A 21193-nucleotide genomic window follows, 5' to 3' on the forward strand; every position below is an offset into this window, starting at 1 on the left:
CCTTGGATGGGAGTGGTGATATGTGGATCATAGCAATTTAGAAAAGAAAATTATTTAATTTACAGACTCCCAAAAGCAGAGGGTGGAGAGCTGCAAGTACACACTGTACTTTCAGAGCTCCCCTCTGAAAGCCGGTTGATGGGACGCACCACCCTTCACACAGCACAGAGGAATACAGCTGAGGCTGTCAATTACAAGCTGTGTGCTGGAGCTCCCCTTTGTCACCTTTTTTTCTCTGGAAAACTTGTCAGAAGTGACTCATGCTGAGAATTAGAGGCACTGAGCAGAAGACAGGAGCTTGTATTAGTATCAGTCTAGGATCTTACATTGTATGTTTCAGACATTTTACTAAAATAATTATTTTAAATAATGGAATGCAATGCACAAGTATCGATATATAACCTGTAGCTCACCTGGCTCCTCCCTGCTCCAGGCACAGAGGACCAGAAAAAGCCTCTCCAGTCCGGGTCCTCGAAGATGTACGGGAGTACCCGAGTCAGCAACCGAGCACAATTCAATACCATCTGTCTTTCTTTATCCGAGTGACTCCCACTGTCTGCGCCAGCCGCCAGCTTTTCCACTGCCTGCAAAGCACAATTATCCATCGTGTTAAGTTCTAACAATGAAGCCTTGGAAAACATATTAAAAACTACAGAACAGATGGTAGTCTGTATACATCACTTTAAATTAAACATGAAAGGGTGAACATAAATATGTCCTAGCTCCAGAACGGTTAGTCTAATCATGGTTTCATTACTTAGCAATTAATGACCTGGAACAAGGGTGAAGTATGAAGACTTAGGCCCGGATTCACGTAGAGCGGCGTATATTTGTGCGGGCGTAGCGCATCTCATATGCGCTACGCCGACGTAACATTGAGAGGCAAGAACAGTATTCACAAAGCACTCGCTCCCAACGTTGCGCCGGCGTAACGTAAATTGTCCGGTGTAAGCCCGCCTAATTCAAAGTAGGAAGGAAGTGGGCGTGATCCATTAAAATGAAGCTTGACCCCATGCAAATGATGGGCCGAACGAACGGCGCATGCGTATGCTTAGAATCACGTAGAATTTACTCCCCAAGATACGACGGCTCAATGCCTACGACGGTAACGTAACCTACGCCCAGCCCCATTCACGTACGACTTACGTAAACGACGTAAAATACGAGAACTGTTCCGTCGTCCATACCTTTGCATGTGATGCGCCTCCTATAGGTGGAATAACTTTACGCCGGCCGTACGCCTTACGTAAATGGCATATACTACTGCGACGGGCGCAAGTATGTTCGTGAATCGGCGTATCTCGGTCATTTGCATATTCGACGCGTAAATCAATGGAAGCGCCCCTTGCGGTAAATATGCGTCCAGGCTCCGACGGCGTAGGGAACTTACGTCGGTCGGATGAAGCCACATTTCAGGCGTATCTAGCATTTAGAATCAGGCGCATAGATACGATGGCGCAGTGCCGATCCTGACCTCCCTGGGGCCCTAAGCAAAATGACGTGTCACATTAAAGTTAAGAAGTGGGGGGGGGGGGCTGCCGAAAATGACATGTCACATTAAAGTTGAGAAGCGGGGGGGGGGGGGGGGGGTTGGGCCAGTATCTTGTCACATTAAAGATTAAAGTTCAGAAGCGGGGGGAGGGGGTGTTCTGCTGTTGGAAATTACATCTTACATTAGAGAAGCGGGGGGTTCTGACTTCTTACCTCTTCTCCCATGCAGTCGGTGAGGGGCCGAAAATTACTTTTCACCAGGCGTGGCCTCTAGTAATTTGTGGGGCCCTAAGCGGCTTGCATAGTGAGCCTATAGGGTGGATCGGCCCTGCGATGGCGCATCTGTGCACTTACGCGGCGTATAGAAAGATACATCGGCGTAAGTGCTTTAAGAATCCGGCCCTTAAAGTGGAACTTAAGGCAACACTACAGGCAGGTTATTTATCACAGAAGAAACATGCAATGGTCTGATCTGCATTAAAATATGCCTACCTGCCAACTTGCAGTCTTCTGTGAAATGTGCAGCTCATGGTCTCTGTGTGCCGCAATGAAAATTGCTGAGGACCGGCACCCAGAAGCAGCTGGCGAGAAAGTGCGGATGCTGCCAACTGACCCATCACGGTCAATGGATCATTGGAGAGGAGGTAACTATTGTGACTTGAATCCCACTTTGAGCTGGTCATACATGGAGCAACTGGTTCTTGATTAACGGACCAAACTTCAAACCATGGGTGGCAATGTCAGTACCCGCCCACCCGACATACATTAAGCCAAAAGGAAAGTTGTCAGCTGAACGGCGGCTGCATCTATTCAGATACATTCACTGTTCCAGTATGTTGACAGCTATGGGTGCAACGGTCATCATACAATAGCTGGCATAGGGAGATTCCGCCATCCACATTATAAGAGTAGATGGAGGACTTGAGTCCTAAATTCCATTCTGTAGGATTGTTTCCGGTTTGCGACTTTCTAGGTAGCAGCGCAGATGACAGCCCCACATGCTGCACCTATAAAACCATGTCAAGAATGGCAGCTCCCACATTTATCCACAGGAATTTCCTTTATATAGCTCTCTAGGTCATCTCTATGACATCACCTTGTAACATAGTGTAGCTAGATTTGACGGGGACTCCTCTCGAACAGCGCGGATCTCGGCAGCTGGGATTAAAGCAAACACGTCCTGTACAGAGGTGGCAGTATCTGACCAAAACTGATCCCAGAAGGCATCATCCGTGGCTTCCACAGGCTGCAAGAAACAAACATTGAGGGAGAAAGCATTATTTAGGGAAGAAAAAGTGCACAAATTATTTTATATTACAAGCTTAGAAAGTGTTATGGTTCATTCACACCAGCAGTCGTGCGTTATTCTGTGCGCTGTAAAGGCGAGGTTTTGTTATTTACCCTTTTTGAATCATTATTATAGCGCAATACAAATATCCAAAATGTCCCTGCACTAAGGCTTGATTGAAAACAATGTTAATACAGAAGTGGGCGGGACCTTAAGGCCTCTTTCACACAGAGCGGACAGTTTTTGTGTCCGCTCCGTGTGTGTCCGTCGGCTCAGCGGGGATCATCCGTAATCCCCGCTGAGCTGTCGGCGGACAGGGCAGTCCCCGCACACTGTGCAGAGACAGCCCTGTCTTTCCTTCCGCTCTCCCCTATGGGAAATCGGATGAAGACGGACCGTCTGTCCGTCTTCATCCGATCCGTTCCGCCAGACGGAAGAAAAATAGGGGTTTCTTCCGTCCGAAAAACCGGATCCCGACGGACGTGGATGGTTGCGGACGTTAGCGGATGCTCCATCCGCTAACGGACGCGATCCCATAGGGATGCATTACAAGTCCGTAAACGGTCCGCTAGTGTGAAAGGGGCCTTAATTTGTATTTCTTACCAATGATTACAAGATGATTATAAGCTGGTTTTGAAGAGACCCTCAATCAAGTCCTGAGGAAGGTGGTGTATTTAAATCCCTGAAATGTGGTGGCTACTTTTTGTATTGTCCCATTGACAATTATAAAGTTGTAGCTGGATCCATTAGCAGTGGTGAGGCACTTTAAAAAAAAAATGTTGTTCAATAAATTCTAAATGGCTGATGGTGCAACAATGCACTAAAGTGTATTGCAATGCAAGGAAATGGACATTTTTGGTCAATTGTGGTGCATTAGGCAGTCCACACCTGAATATGCAACACAATGCCTGTCAACATGCACCCACCTAACACTGACTGGGTGAAAGGAGCCTTAGGCTCCTTTCACCCAGTCAGTCTGACCCAATTGGACCCTCCATTGACCTCTAAGGAGTGGCAGATGTAAATGGACTCTTGTCCGTTTACAAAAATGCCTACTTCCAATCTGATCCGCAAAAAAAAAAAAAAAAGCAGAGTGGGTTTTATGGAGTAGAGTCGGCTGCCACCCACCCTCTCCACTCATTGTGGCCCCTGAATTACGCACGCTAAGGCTCAAAGCCCTTCTCTGGCCAAGTTTCTGCCCTTACTTGGGGGTATCACAAAAAGGTGTAAGGTTTAGGAACGTGTCACACACAGACACACACAGAACAGGACTCTGGAATGGTGCATCCCACCATCAACAGCTCACTTCTCTCACCCCTTCCCTCCCAGTCCACAGCTCACCTCTCACCCCTTCCCTCCCAGTCCACAGCTCACCTCTCACCCCTTGTTGCTCCCATCCACAGCTCGTGTCACCGTGCTTTGCTAGAGCATTTTCTTAAAACGATGGTGTGTGGGCTACATCGTTTTAATGATGAAGTTGGAAAAACTTTTAAACATGCTGAAAAACTAAAAAAATTTCATGCTGAAAAATGATTGTGTGTACGCGGCATTAGTTTATACACACCACAAGGCTGGTAACTATATACCTAGTCATTGTGGTTTTTATCTCTATAGCACCACTTATAGGTAGTGGCTATATATATATATATATATATATACACACACACACACACACACACACACACACACACACACACACACATTTTCTCGGGGGGCTGTAACCTTCTCTCAATACCCAAGCGCAGATAGATACACACACTGTATTTATTGGCGTATAAAACTCGCTTTTTTTACCCTGGAAATAGCGGGTAAACTGTGCCTGCCTGTTATACGCAGGGGACTGTGGAAAGTTTTTTTACCGAAACTTCCCTCTTAAAAGGTAGGGTGCGTGTTATACGCGGATAAATACGGTATGTATTATCTCTAATAACTTCTCCCAGTATATCTCTTCTGTCTGTTCTCCGAGTGGATTATAGATTTTGCTCTCTAGCCATTTGGTTGGTTATTTATTTTTACAACTTCATTGAGATATTGAAGAATTGCCTTATTTTTTTACTTTACATACTAACTAAATTATACACCTTTTTTTTTTTTTTTTTTTTAGGTTATTAAACCGATTATTCGAAACAATAAATCGGCCAACTAATCAATTATGAAAAAATAATCCTTAGTTGCAGCCTTACACCACACTTTTAGTCCAGGGTTTACTTCCTCTAGCCCTACAACAGTAGGCCCATACCTTGGCACAGACCTCGATTTGGGGGGGGTTTGGAAGAGTCTATAGAAGCCTGCTTATTGCACCGGCTATGCGCTGATCACAGCTGCAATGCTCTGCAGCCGCCAATGCAAAAAGTTTATGAATGTACAGAGAACCTCAGGGGGAATCTAGGATGGAAAAAGGACCCGATGATAGGCTCAGCAATGACACGCAATGCCAAGCTGCTGCTAACAAAGCAAACAGAATATTGGCAAGCATTAAAAAGGGGATTAACTCCAGAGATAAAACTATAATTCTCCCACTCTACAAGACTCTGGTCCGGCCGCAGCTGGAGTATGCTCTCCAGTTCTGGGCACCAGTCCTCAGGAAGGTTGTACTGGAAATGGAGAGAGTACAAAGAAGGGCAACAAAACTAATAAAGGGTCTGGAGGATATTAGTTATGAGGAAAGGTTGCAAGCACTGAACTTATTCTCTCTGGAGAAGAGACGCATGAGAGGGGATATGATTTCAATTTACAAATACAGTACTGTTGACCCCACAATAGGGATAAAACTTTTCTGCGGAAGGGAATTTAAATAAGACATGTGGCCACTCACTAAAATGAGAAGAAAAGAGGTTTAACCTTAAACTGCATAGAGGGTTCTTAACTAAGAGGGGCAAGATGTGGAATTCCCTTCCACAGGCGGTGGTTTCAGCAGGGACGGGGGGGGGGGGGGAAATGATCGTTTTTTGAAACTATTAGGGAAGCACCTGAATGACCGCAACATACAACGTAATACTGACATATAATCACACACACACACACACACACACACACACACACACACGGGTTGGACTTGTGTCTTTTTCAATCTCACCTACTATGCAACTACTATATATGGCCAGCCTTACAAAAATCTAAAAATAAAGCAGGCTCATCAAAGCAAAGAAACTCAGGAGGATTCCACAGATGTCCCGAGAGTAAAGCACACGCTCAGAGGTGAGCAGCATAGGTGAGAAGATACACATCACCATAAAGCAGAAGGTTCACTTAGCAACTACCCACAGTGAGCCCAAAGCCCTGCAGGGACAAACTATGTATATCCTGCAGAAGATGCAACACTACTGATATACTACTTTTAAATGCCAAGGCCACCTTTCTGACCAGCTTTCATTTACACTCATATTTAGGACGCAGCGTGAAACAGTCACAGTCCACAGCCACCCACCCCTATAACTACCCCCTCTACTGAATCTGGAGGTTCTTCTCCCTGCAGGCTCCTGTCCTTTTATGAATTTGGTGCGGCTGTGTGTTGCTTTGCACTCTACATCACAGTGCTTTGTGATTCACTGACGTGGTGAGGTGCATTGTATAAAAAACGCAACATCTCTCATGCTTATAAAATGCACCGCAATCCACAACACAACATTGGGGTGTGAACAGGACAAGCTTCTAGTTGAGCCTACGTTGAAATATGCACACAGCCCTAACTGATAACAGAAACCTGCTACTATCAAAAACGACATCTATTTCTGTGAAAAAAAGAACCAAGGAGATGAGCGTAGGCCCCATAACGTGTTGGCATGCAGGAATGCTGCCCTAAGGTGTCATTAGATCCCCCCCAACAATCCAGGATGGGAATAAAGAGCATTTCATGGCCAGATAAACAGGAGCATTGCATTGTGGGATAGGTTGGGGAATCCTCAAAGTCTCCACAACATCACAATTTACATAAAAAATTTTTTTAAAAAAATGTTTTTTGCTGCATCAGATCTTTGTTCCAATTACCATAGACCAGGGCTCAAAATTTCAAGTCCTGAGCTACTAGCCAGGCCTCAAGGTGTACTCGCCACCAGTTGCCCCGCCCAACCCCTACCATGTCCCGCCCCCTAATCCCACCCCCTAGACACACCCTCATAAATTATCTCATGAAATGACACTTAAATGTTTTATGTAGAATCAAGTTATAAAAAATAAATATTAACAACTTTATCCGTGCCCAAAAATGCAGCCTGCCCGTGTCCCCCAGTGCAGCCACGTGTCCCCCAGTGCAGCCACGTGTCCCCCAGTGCAGCCACGTGTCCCCCAGTGCAGCCACGTGTCCCCCAGTGCAGCCACGTGTCCCCCAGTGCAGCCTACCTGTGCTGGGTAAGAGAGTAGAGGGGAGGAGCCGGAGCCGCCGCCTGGTTGTTTAAAGTGCGGGGAACAGAACAGCTTTCAATTCAATAGCTGTGTTCCCCACCGCGAGCCGTCATATACAGCCCCTCCCCCCTTGTCCGGGAAACTGATAAACAGATCACCCATCCAATCCTGGGATGGGCGATTGGTCTATCAAAGTGCCCGGACAAGGGGGGAGGGGCTGTATATGACGGCCCGCGGCGGGGAACACAGCTATTGAATTGAAAGATGTTATGTTCCCCGCGCTCTGAACAACCAGGCGGCGACGACGGCAGCGGCGACTCTCCTCTCCTTGCTCGCCCCTGCTCCCAGGCAGCCCACACTCGCCAGCCCTCAAAATTTACTCGCAAAATGCGAGCAGGCGAGTGTAAATTTTGAGGGCTGCCATAGACCCTTCGGTAAATGATAATTTCCTTTAAGATAAATAAAAATCTATTGGAAGAGATCAATCTTTAGTCAATGATGCGTTTGACTGATCCACTCTTATTTCTAGTGCATGTTTAGATGTTCTGAAGGATTCTGCCCAGCCTTCAGGTCCTGGCAGAGACATTTAACAGATATGTGCATGCGCAGGGAAGTTTTCATGCATGTGCAAAACGCAGCAGGTTAAGAAATTCCATAGAAGATATGTGGGACACCTATACAGATGTGCTGCAAGGTTTTGGATTCTGGCAAAGCCCTTCAGTAAATCAGCGCATGCACAGAAGCCGTGTGGTTAGAAAGAGAACGAATGAACTAGACAACGAACAAACAAAATATATACACACACACACACACACACACACAACGAACAAAAATGTGAGAGAGGGAAGAGGCGGGGCAAAATTAAAAGATAATTTAGGGTCCGCTTTATGATATGATCATAACTTACTGTCATCTCCGTTTCCACCATGTAATGTCATAATCTGATCGATGCAAATATGATTGTATCCATGAACAAAGTATCTCCGTAATGCAAAATGATCGTGGATATGCCACCCTGGCCGATCGGATTCAAGTCAACTGAGCTAATCAAAAACGGAGTCAGTAGGGACTGGCTGAGATTCGAACCATGTATGGCAGGCCGATTGTACTCATCTGGTCCATCGATTAACTTGGGTACAACCAGGGTGTAAAATTTTTAGGATGCGATAATCGCCAGTGACTATATTCGTTAGAAATAATCATGTGTTCTCCCTGCAAGAATACAATCTCTGCGGAAGGGCCGGCGTTGATGGGGGAAAAAAAAAAAAAAAAAAATCAAATTCTGCGTTTCCCCAGAAAATGCCATCATCTTTGGCTGGCTTTAATCGATCGGAAGGAAATTATGGCTATTTGATAGTTTGCAGATTTGATCAAATCGCACATCGACTGAATAATAATATTATTATTATTATTATTAAATAAAGGACATGTGTAAGGGCCACCATTAGAGTTATCTATCAAATGTGTTGAAGCGTCGGGTCTTTTACGACAGGAAGCCTCTGTGAACCCAGAGATGCATGAAAGGTGACACTCAACACTTCACTGATGTCGGGGACACTGTACAGCTCTGCTATGCCACTTGTGACCGGGGCTAGACTGCTCAGTGCAAACATGATACAGAGCTACACTAATGTAATATACACCCAGTGATAGACCTCCGAATTCAGATTAGCTTCCTAAAAATAAATATATATATATATATATATATATATATATATATATATATATATATATATATATATATATATATATATATATATATATATATATATATATATATATATATATATTACACTTACACACACACACACACACACACACACACACACACACACACACACACACACAAAAAGAAACCTATTCGTGGGGAAAAAATATATAAACATTTAATTTCATTTGTGTACAGTCTTGCATGACTGTGCAATTGTCATTCAAAGTGTGACAGCTGAAAATTGGTCTGAGCAGGAAGGGGGTGAAAGTGCCCTGTAGGCAAGTGGTTAAAGAGGTTGGGGGAAAAAAAAAAAAAAAAAGCCATAAATGAGCTAGTATACAGGTTTGCAAGCTCCGGTGCTGCCATTGACCAGAGCTGCAATGATATTACTCCCAAACATTGCGCGTTGGTGCCGCCAGTCATAACACAGGGCCCTGAACAAATGGCACGAGCGGCGGTTCATACATGGCGAATCACTTTCTGATCTAGTAGATTCTCCAGGGACTGTAAAAAGGCTTTCGCTCACTCTTCGTCCTTTGGTAGCAAGGTTATTAGGTACTTGGGTGGGGGGGGGGGCGGGTGGAAAATTCTATCGAGTAGCCAGTCGTTATGGTGCGTATGATGAATTTTTTTTTGTTGCTTCCATCCATTGGTGGGAAAAGGCTGCAAGTCTGCCCCCACCTGATGACAGTCATTGTTTTTTGTTCTTTGGGTTAGGAGCAACGCTGTATCCTGGCCAAGGCCAACAAGGCCCAGGCCTAGGGCAGCACGGAAAGAGTGAATTCCGTGGCAAAAATAGTGAAAAAATGAAACTTAATTAGTGTCATTTATATTTGAAAGAGTCCCCGCCGGCTTGCGCTACAGTGTTAGTGTAGCGCCAGTCTAATGGGGCAGACTTGGCTAAGAGGCAAATCAGTCCATCACCTCCATAAAGGAGCCGCATTGCTTTCGGGATGCGGGCAGCCGGCATTCCGCAACTGTGGGGGAAGGGCAATCATCCTGAACAACAAACCTTCCTCGCTATGCTCTATGTTTCTGCTGCACCATTGGCATGGTTATATCTGCTTAGTCCGCTCCATAAAATTATGAGAAATTTGTGCTCAAAGAACTATAGGCAACACTTTTTTTTATCATTTTGGATAGAGTAAGGGGGGTGGGGGGTTAGAGCCCCTGTCAGTTTATTTTTTACCATCCCTATCCCATTGCAGAGATTTCCCTTCACTTCCTGCCCCATAGCCAAACAGGAAGTGAGGAAATCTATGCAAATTAAGGGAATCCACCTCCCCCGGCCCTCAGAACTAGTGTCCCCACTCCAGCGCTGCGATTGGCTGGAGCGGCGATGACGTCACACCCGCGCGGGAGATTTAAAATCGGCAAGGTCCGGCGGCTGCCGGTCCTTTCACCGTGGATTCCCCCTGCGCATGCGCCGCTGCAATCAGCGGCGCATTGCGAGGGGAATATCTCCTAAACCGTACAGGTTTAGGAGATATTCTTTATACCTACAGGTAAGCCTTATTATAGGCTTACCTGTAGGTAAAAAGTGAAGAATAAGGGTTTACAACCACTTTAACCAAAAATATGTAGAAGAATGCATATTGGCCTAAACTGAGAAAAAAAAACAGTATTCTTTTAAAAATTGGGATATTTATTATAGCAAAAAAATTGTGTTTTTTTTTTCAAAATTGTTGCCCTTTTTGTTTATAGCGCAAAAAATAAAAACCGCAGAGGTGATCAAATACCACCAAAAGAACCTCTATTTGTGGGGAAAAATACGTCAATTTTGTTTGGGAGCCACGTCGCACGACCGCGAAATTGTCAGTTAAAGCGACGCATTCCCGAAAGCTGAAATTTTGCCTGGGCAGGAGGGGGGTATATGTGCCCAGTAAGCAAGTGGTTAAAAGGGCTTCTGTTTTCTTGTCCAAGGGGGTCGCTTAAGGTGCCTGCGAATTCAGATTTATTTGTGACTTTTGCCAGAGAGGCATCCACTTTGGGGCATTTAACACAGTTTTTGGTGTCTGTCTCTGAAAACGGAAAAGTGCGTTTGACCGACACTGGTATGAAGAATTTTCTTCCCACCCTTTGACGATATATATATATATATTTTTTATATCAGCAAGAGTTTACTACTGCTTTAAAAAGGAGAAATGATGAGCTAGTCTCTCCGCTCTCGCCTACTATCAGCATCTTGTTAGTACATGAACCAATTGGCTCCTTGTCAGTGGCGCTCCAAATTTTTGCAGCCTCACTGTGACCCCGCTCCCACTCGCCATCTCAAAAAATAAATAAAATAAAAAAAAATAAAAAAAAAGCTGAAATTCAGGCGCCTGAAAAGGGGCCGAACACCTGAATAGGGGATGCCCACAGCAGCCACAGATATCCATTCTACATATTAGGGGGGCGATGCGACAGAAGGGGTGGCGCCTGTGCACCCTAATGGATGGGCCACCCCTGCTCCTTGTGCCGCTTCCTCCTCTCAGTCCAGCGCAGGGCTGGGACAAAAATTTGGCCCTGGACTTCATCCAGACCGGCCCACTTTAATTCAATAAAATGCTGCCCCCCCCCCCCCCCCGAAAAATCACGCCCACCAAAAGGCCCCTACATCCATTATTGTATATTATGAGAGGGAAGGAAAGAAAGAAAGAAAGAAAGAAAGAAAGAAAGAAAGAAAGAAAGAAAGAAAGAAAGAAAGAAAGAAAGAAAGAAAGAAAGAAAGAAAGAAAGAAAGAAAGAAAGAAAGAAAGAAAGAAAGAAAGAAAGAAAGAAAGAAAGAAAGAAGAAGAAAGAAAGAAAGAAAGAAAGAAAGGAGGGTGAGTGTAGGACCCCTTTTTACACCGAGTCGTTTTTTTGGCGCTTTTGGGCTAAAAATAGTGCCTGTAAAGCGACTGAAAAACACTTCCGCTGCAGTCCCAGTGTGAAAGCCTGAGTGCTTTCACACTGGGGCGCTACAAAAAGTCCTCCAAGCAGCATCTCGGTCCAAAACGGCCCACCGGGAAACTCCCTGTAGTCCCTATGGCCAGTCCATCCCTGGACTGAGGTATAGCAGGTATATAACTGCAAGAGGCTGCTACCAGGTCACATTCAGTGACATCACTGCTTACATGTAATAATGTATTAATGATTACAGAGCTGCATTCATTTGTGCGTTTTAGATCTGCCTAGGGACAAGCTTCCAACTACAACGATCACAAGACACATAATGCAGGGTTTGTACAGAAAGGTATCATTATCCGGGTGTGCCTAGGGCACTAGGACATCTAAACAGCCATTGGTGAGAGTAACAGCTGCTGTCTAGGGAGAAATGGTGAAAGCAATTATGTATCACTTTCTCCCAGCCTGCTCTAATGCGTATGAATGATTAGTCTATATGATATCTGTACATAGCAACAATATATCATCCGCTTACTGCTGAGCCAGATACACAATTATACAACACTTTTCCTCATGGTACTTTAAAGTCATGTTTTCAACTTTCCATCTATTAAATCTTCTGCCCTTGTTGTTTTAACTTTGGATAGTAAAACATATTTTTTCCTGCCAGTAAATACCTTATACAGCCCACTTCTTGTCTGGTAAAAAGCCTAGACTTATGGCATGTACAGCTGAGCTCTCTCTCTCTCTCTCTCTCTCGTGAGAGTTTGCAAGGAAGGGGGGGTGGGGGGGATAAGTCATAAGAGGGCCAATGAGAACTGGAGGCGAGTTGCCGTATAGAGCCGACTTGCAGTCCGGCTTCTTTCGGCAACTCGTGACTCGCTGTATGCGACGGTCGGAAGCATGCCAATCAATTAGGAACACCCAGTCCTGCAGATTATACCCGGAAGCCGCAGTGAACATATATCTATAAAAAACGGTATGTACGGCAACGATAAAAAAAAAAAAAAAACACCCGATTGTGATGCTAACAACTCGCCTGAATGTAATGTTAAAAAAAAAAACCCCCGCTTTAACCACTTAAGACCCGGACCAAAATGCAGCTAAAGGACCTTGCCCCTTTTTGCGATTCGGCACTGCGTCGCTTTAACTGACAATTGCGCGGTCGTGCGAAGTGGCTCCCAAACAAAATTGGCGTCCTTTTTTCCCCACAAATAGAGCTTTCTGTTGGTGGTATTTGATCCTCTGCGTTTTTTATTTTTTGCGCTATAAACAAAAATAGAGCGACAATTTTGAAATAAAAATGCAATATTTTTTACTTTCAAAAACTCATTGACTAGAAGTATATATATATTTCAACTTGTGTGCATGTTATCAGACCAAAATCACCAGGGTATGTAAAATTTTGAACAGGGTCATTTGGGTAGTTTCTGTTGTATTTATGATTTAAAAAGAGTAAACACAATTGAGTAATAATAAATGGGTCGGTGAACATATATCTATAAAACGGTATGTACGGCAACGATTTAAAAAAAAAACACCCGATTGTGATTCTAACAACTCGCCTGAATCTAATGTTAAAATTTTTTTTTTGGGTAAACCCCCGCTTTAAGGAGGCAGGGACCCAGGAGAGCAGCTGCTCTCGCACACATTCCTGGATTGCTATCAGGCTTGAGTAAGGCCCCTTTCACATTACAGCGGGAGCCGCGGTGGCGGTATATCGCCGCTAAAAATAGCAGCGCTATACCGCCGGGAATCGGCCGATATCGGTGTGGTATTAACCCCCGCTAGCGGCCGATAAAGGGTTAATACCGCCCGCAATGCTCCTCTATAGAGGCACATTGCGGGCGGTATTGCCGCGGTTTCCCATTGTTTTCAATGGGAACGAGCGGTGAAAGAGAGGTATACATGCCGCTCCTCTCACCGATCCAAAGATGCTGCTGACAGGAGATTTTTTTGTCTCCCGCCAGCGCATCGCCTCAGTGTGAAAGCCCTCAGGCTTTCACATTGAGTCTGCAGTGAAGGAGTTTTTCAGGCGGGATAGCAGCGATATTTTTAGCGCTGTACCGCCTGAAAAAACTCCTCAACGTGAAAGGGACCTAAGTCGTAGGAGGTGCTGTGTGTGGGGGGGGGGGGGGGGATTGCATACTGAAGTTTTTTTTACCTTCATGCAAAGAGTGCATGATGGCAAAAAACTATGACAAAAATGTGGCGCCGTTCGAGAGAGAAGAAGAACAGAAGCAAACAATGCAAAAGTCCAAAATGAGGTCCGTATGAAAGTGCTGCCAGCTGAACGAGTAATAAGTAATTCTGTGGGATGGATTAAAAAACAAACAAGCGCCTCCATCTGAGATGAGTAAAAAAGATTGGCAACCCACACGCAAGAGAGCTTGCGTACTGCATAGCAACACTCCTGGTGCTAAAAGACCAGTCCCACTGTGTGAGACATCTGTCCAGTGGGAAGCAGCTTAAGCCACGCTGGTGGGTTCCAGTGCTCCCTGGCTTGCAAGATACCTGTGTGGACACTTCACTGACAGCTCAAGTGATGTAGCGGCATTGGGGGCGTAGTTGGCACGGCATGTTCCTACATCTGGCCTAAGGCTTCTTCCCACTGGACGATGTCACACAGCGGGACAGTTCTTTCTGCAGTAGGACCAAGTGATGATGATATGCAGTACACAAGCTCTCCTGAATGCGAGTTGCCTACTTTTTGTTTTTTTTTCTACGATTTACTACTCAGAAAGCGCCGCTTGTCTCTTGGTTTAAAGGATGGTAAAAAACCTTTAGCCTTTACAACCACTTTACGTTTTGCTTTAAAATACAACTACAGTCTATCAATACCAATAACAGTGAGGGTCCTGGCAAACTATACAGAATGCTGAATTTCCTGAAAAAAAAAAAAAAACGCAACCATGTTCCGTATAGCGTGTGCATTCACACACGTATATGTGCATATATTCTTTTACCATCTTCAGTGGCACTCACTAGGGTTGCCCCCTCTCTCCGCTCCCATTTGCCCTCACTTTAGAACCATTCTTGAGCAAAAGACAGTTAAATGGTTGTGCGCCTAGACGCGCTCCTAAGGGGGCGTATTTGGCGCAGTATAAATCCTAGATCATCATCATCAAATGAGAATATCTCTGGCCTGTGAATAGGAGCTCTGCAATAGAAGATATGCTCTTTGACTAATCCTCACATCTTGCTTCCCAATCCCCTATGGGAGTTTGAACTTTATGGTTCATTATCAAATCTGAAAATAAAGTTTTCCAAGTCGGCGTTCATGGGAGTAGCAATGCCCCAAACTACACACTCTACAGCTAAACTTTAAATCTAAGTGGACCTCAACTGCGTTAAAATACCTGGGTACCCTTATTCCTCCAAACTTTGTCAACCTCTTTGCACTTAAAGCGGAGGTTCACACAAAAAGTGAACCTCCGCTTTTTGGATCCCTCCCCCCTCCGGCGGCACCTTTCAGGGGGAGCGGGGTGCAGATAACCGTCTGAGACAGGTATTTGCACCACTTCCGGGTTCCGACTCATGATGTAACCCCCCCCCCCCCCCTCCACTGTCTTCTGGGAAACAGTTCCCAGGAGAGAGCGGGACCAGTGACGGCGCACCGCGATCCTTGCGCATGCGCAGTAGGGAATCAGGCAGTAAAGCCGCAAGGCTTTACTGTCCGATTCCCTCACCGAGGATGGCGGTGGAAGCACCTGAGGACCGAGCGATTGCTCAGCCTCGTCTGCTGACATTGCGGGCGCGCTGGACAGGTAAGTGTCCATTTTTTAAAAGTCAGCAGCTGCAGGATTTGTAGCTGCTGGCTTTAAAAAAAAAAAAAAAAAAAAAAAAAAAACACACACACATGGGTGGACCTTCGCTTTAAAGCGGGGGTTCACCCTTAGAGGGCACTTTTCCCCCTTAGATTCTTGCTCGTTATTACTAGGGGAATCGGCTATTTATTTTAAAATATGTGCAGTACTTACCCGTTTACGAGACGCATCCTCTCCGTCGCTTCCGGGTATGGGCTTCGGGAATGGGCGTTCCTTCTTGATTGACAGGCTTCCGAGAGGCTTCCGACGGTCGCATCCATCGCGTCACGATTTTCCGAAAGAAGCCGAACGTCGGTGCGCAGGCGCAGTATAGAGCCGCACCGACGTTCGGCTTCTTTCGGCTACGAGTGACGCGATGGATGCGACCGTCGGAAGCCTCTCGGAAGAATGTCAATCAAGAAGGAACGCCCGCTCCCGAAGACCCATACCCGGAAGCGACGGAAGAAGATGCAGCTCGAAAACGGGTAAGTACTGCTCATATTTTAATATAAATAGCCGATTCCCCTAGACCGAACGAGCAGGAAGCTAAGGGGAGATTTTTTTTTTTTTTTAAATGGGTGAACTCCCGCTTTAACTTGCGCCCTTGCTCAGTAAAGTTCGTACCCTCCTAGACAAGTGCCATTTGGACCTCCACTCATGGTTTGGAAGATGCAATATTCTGAAAAGGAGTATTCTACCTTTGTTTTTGTATCTCTTTTAAGCTCTGCCTATTCAGCTCCCCACTTCCTACTTTAAACTAGTAAACTCTCAGTTTATTAAAGGGGTTGTAAAAGGTACACATTTTTTCACCTTAATGCATTCTGTGCATCAAGGTGAAAAAAAAAGAAAAAAAAAATCAAAGCATTAGTGGCCACCCCGAGCCCTCGTTTACTTGCCTGACCCCTCGAAAGTCCCACGCCGTGAATGCGCTGGCATCTCGGCCGGGGTTCTCGGCTAGTTCATTGGTTGATTGAAAGCAGCGCAGCCATTGGCGCGGCAGGGCCGAGTGATACAGCGAGTTGCTATAATGTGCAGCTGTATCACGGGAGCGCGCCCGCAAGAACCAACCACGATGTAAGAGAGCTTGCATGAAGGTGGATAGTTCTTGCGGGGAGGAGCCGAGACAGCCGCCGAGGGACCTCAGAAGACCAGGTTTGGGGGCCACTCTGTGCAAAATGAGCTGCACAGTGGAGGCAAGTATAACATGTTTGTTATTAAAATGATTATATATATATATATATATATATATATATATATATATATATATATATATATATATATATATATATATATATATATATATATATATATCTCTTTAGTGTTCCTTTAAATGGCCCAGACTGCTTAGATGTCTTCTATCACTCTTCAAATCTCAGAGGTCTGGCAGTACCAGACATCTTGAAATACCATCAGGCTGCTCACTAGGGAGAGTAATAGACTGGTGCAAACAGCAACCTCAAGCTTTGGACACAACAATACAGTTCTCTCCCTCTCGGAGGGCATCTTGGTGCCATGCAGCCCTACCTCTGACCCTCAAGACACACCCAATCATTGGTACCATGCTTCATAGCTGTTCATCATTGTGACGCAACCCTGCCGTGTCTTCGGACCAGTCCCCCTCATTTCCCATTCTGGGAAATCCAAACTTAGCTCCGTGTTTGAAAGATAGAGCGTTTTCCTTTCCTTTGCTAGCCGCTTTCAGGCCTCTCACTTTCTTACCTCGGATGCCTTTGGTCTCGGCCAACGGGGCCCATTGCCCTGGAATTCTGGAAAGCGATGCAATTGCGTCACTCTTTCACGTTAGGCTTCCCGGTGCGGTTCGGGCTCTCACTGACATCGTTTGAGACATATTGTGTGGGCACAGTGATGCTCTATCCCACTCCCTTGCCAAAATGTACTCACTTTTGGTGGCTTCTGACAACTACACGCTACCTTAGATTTGTAAATGGGAAGTGGAGCTTGATGGGACCTTTGATAGATCAGTGCAGCAGGGGCGTCCACTTTGCCCTGAAGTCAACCATGTGCACTTGCATGCAAGAGAGCAACTTCACATTGCTTTCTAGATGGCATTACATCCCTTTGGTTGTGTGCCGGTATTCCCCTGAAGCTTCTGATCATTGCTGGAGGTGCCATGGGGCACGGGGGATGTTCCTCCATACTTTCTGGTCATGTTCTCGACTGGACCATTTCTGGAAAGAGGTGCACAGAATCTTCCAACAGTTTACAGACTATCCGGTTCCACACAATCCCGCTTTTTTTCTCCTTCATTTCTCCGATTCTGATATCCCCGATAAAGGCTACAAGAAGTCGGGCCGATGTCCTATGTCAACAAGATAAAAGGACAAGATTCTTAGGCAGATTCAGAAAGATTTAGGCCGGCTTATCAGTAGATAAGCCGGCCTAAGTCAGAATCTGCGCCAACGCAAATTTAAGCGTATTCTGGTAACCAGATACGCTTAAATTAGGCTAAGATACGAGCGGCGTAAGTGTCTTACACCGTCGTATCTTAAAGTGTAATTTTTAGGCTGGCCGCTAGGTGGCGCTTCCATTGCGTTCCGCGTAGAATATGTAAATCACTAGATACGCCGATTCAAGAACGTACGCCCGGCCGACGTGGTACAGATAAGCCGTTTACGTAAGGCATTTTCAGGCGTATAGTTATTCCAGCAAATAGCTGGACTAGTAATGTTAAGTATGGCCGTCGTTCCCGTGTGGAAATTTGAAACTTTTACATCGTTTGCGCAAGTCATCCGTGAATAGGGCTGTACGTAATTTACGTCCACGTCGAAACCAATACGTCCGTGCGGCGTACTTAGCCGCAATGCACACTGGGATATGTACACGGACGGCGCATGCACCGTTCTTAAAAAACGTTAGGTCACACTTCATATACATAAAACACGCCCCCCACATCCTCATTTGAATTAGGCGCGCTTACGCCAGCCCCATTTACGCTACGCCGCCGTAACTTAGCAGGCAAGTACTTTGTGAATACAGTACTTGCCTTGCTAACTTACGGCGGCGTAGTGTAAACACGATACGCTACGCCGCCGCAAGGATGCGCCCGCCTACCAGAATCCACCTATCTAACTCCTCAGGGAGGAGATACGCCGTTGTATCTCTGAGTCTGGCCGGCCGTATCCATGCGCCTGATTCTTAGAATCAGTTACGCATAGATTTCCCTTAGATCCGACTGGCGTAAGTCTCTTACGCTGTCGGATCGTAACTGCATATTTATGCTGGCCGCTAGGGGCGTGTACGCAGATTTACGCTTAGAAATATGTAAATCAGCTAGATACACGAATTCACAAACGTACGCCCGGCCGCCGCAGTACAGATATGCCGTTTACGTTAGGCTATTCCCGGCGTAAAGTTACCCCTGCTATATGGGGACGTAAGTGCGGCGTACCAATGTTAAGTATGGCCGTCGTTCCCGCGTCGACTTTTGAATTTTTTACGTCGTTTGCGTAATTCGTCCGTGAATAGGGCTGGACGTCGTTTACATTCACGTCGAAACCAATGACGTCCTTGCGGCGTACTTTGGAGCAATGCACACTGGGAGATTCACGTCAATCACGTCGGGTCAGGGTTAATTTACATAACACACGCCCACCTCTTCACAATTTGAATTAGGCGGGCTTACGCTGGCCTATTTACGCTACGCCGCAACTTTTTTTCGGAATACGGCACTTGCCTGTAAAAGTTTCAACGTAAATAGGATACGTTGAAACATACGCCATTCTACCCCACAATCTCCTAGCTCCCACAATACTAAAAGATGTAGGGGAGTTTGATTTGTGCACAAAATACTGATCAGTAATGCAGATTTTTTCACAGATCTAAACATGGCATTCGTTTATGAAGATTTACGAGTCAATGGGTACACGCCGGGCGCATGGATTAGGGGGGCAGCGCCCCTAATGGAGCAGCCTCCGCTGGTACAGAGCAGGACATCACAAGCCAATGTCTATCCAATAGAAGGCCCCAGAATTGTTTTAGTTCATGGCCTTTTCTGCCAATTTTATTTGATCATACGCAACACTGGCCATACGTGCAAACTCCATGCAATCTCTTTTAAATCTACCAAAACTATGTAGTAGGCGCCCTAAACAATCCATTCAATTGTATCCAGTCAGGTAAGAGCCGTACTATATAGAAGAGAGTAGATCTAAAAGAAGATTGGCCAGATTGAAAGGTGTGTGATCGGTTTAAAGCACAAGTCTCCTTTAGATCTACGAAAACTCTGAGACAGACAGAAAAAACAGAGGCAGCCCCAGAGAGAACGCTGTATGAAGACAGAGAACAGAATGCAGCTTTCAACCTGTGCTTATTACAGCAGTGACACGACCATGACACACAGTCTGCAGCTCTTCTACACGAGTAAACAAAGGTGGAGCCTGGAGGAGGACATGGAGAAACTGGCACACGCACCAAGCATTTTTTCTGCTCACATGTAACATAGTCAAGTTGAAAAGACACAAAAGTCCATCTAGTTATTTTTTTATAATAATTTTTTTTTATATATACACATACACATACACATACACACACAGTTGATCCAGGAGGAAGGCGAAAAATCCCAGCAAAGCATGATCCAATTTGCTACAGCAGGGAAAAAATAAATAATTCCTTCCCGATTCCTTGAGAGACAATCGGATATTTCCTGGATCAACTTTACTTATACAATGAATGTTGGTATCCAAATATATTATAAATAAAAATAAACTGCGTTATGTGATCCACATTAAGGCCCCTTTCACAGTGGGGCAGGATGTGCGGTGGCGGTATAGCGGCGATATTTTTAGTGGCACTAAACCGTCGGAATTCCCGTTGGAATTTCGGCGGTATTCGGCCGCTAGCGGTGCGGTATTGACCCCCGCTAGTGGTCGAAAAAGGGTTAATACCGCTCGCAATGCGCATTGCTGGCGGTATTACAGCGGTGTCCCATTGTTTTCAATGGGAAGGAGCGATATACACATGGCTCCTCTCACCACTCCAAAGATGCTTCTTGCAGTAGATTTTTTTTTTTCTCCCGATTTTTTTTTCTTCCTCGGGCTTTCACATTGAGAATGCTGGGGCAGGAGTATTTCAGGCGTTATTTATGCACTATTTTTAGCGCTAAAAGGCCTGAAATACGCCTCAGTGTGAAAGGGGCCTAACTAAAAGCATCAACTCTGCTGTGAAATATACACAGTCATAAGCCACAAGTAAAAGAATAGATCCCAGTTGGAAACTTAGTATAGTCCATAATAAAAGGTCCCACCACTCGTGAACAAAGGAAGTGGAAAAGTGTATGTCACTTTAACCACTTAAGCCCCGGGAATGTGGCTCCCAAACAAAATTGACGTCTTTTTTTTCCCCCCACAAATAGAGCTTTCTTTTGGTGGTATTTGATTACCTCTGCGGTTTTTATTTTTTGCAATTTTGCAAAAAATGCTATAATAAATATCCCCCCAAAAAAAAAAAAAAAAATTATATATATATATTATATATCTATCTAAAAAAGTTTTTTTCCTCAGTTTAGGCCAATACGTATTCTTCTACATATTTTTGGTAAAAAATTTAAAATAAATGCAATAAGCGTTTGATTGGTTTGCGCAAAAGTTATAGCATCTACAAAATAGAGGATAGTTTTATGACATTTTTATTAATATTTTTTTTTTATTATTATTATATTTTTTTTTTTTT

General features: G+C 45.1%; 1 protein-coding gene across 1 annotated transcript in view; it reads right to left on the reverse strand.

Annotated features, from left to right (window-relative positions):
• HID1 (HID1 domain containing) overlaps positions 1-21193 on the reverse strand; it is an 84447-nt gene that overhangs the window by 52543 nt on the left and 10711 nt on the right. Inside the window, exons 2-3 of the mRNA XM_040330065.1 lie at positions 2588-2737; positions 414-584 (exon numbers count right to left, since the gene is read on the reverse strand). Coding sequence (XP_040185999.1) covers positions 414-584; positions 2588-2737 — 321 coding nt within the window. The remainder of the gene's footprint in view (positions 1-413; positions 585-2587; positions 2738-21193) is intronic.

The sequence above is a fragment of the Rana temporaria genome, chromosome 12 (assembly GCF_905171775.1).
Source record: "Rana temporaria chromosome 12, aRanTem1.1, whole genome shotgun sequence".
Taxonomy (NCBI): domain Eukaryota; kingdom Metazoa; phylum Chordata; class Amphibia; order Anura; family Ranidae; genus Rana; species Rana temporaria.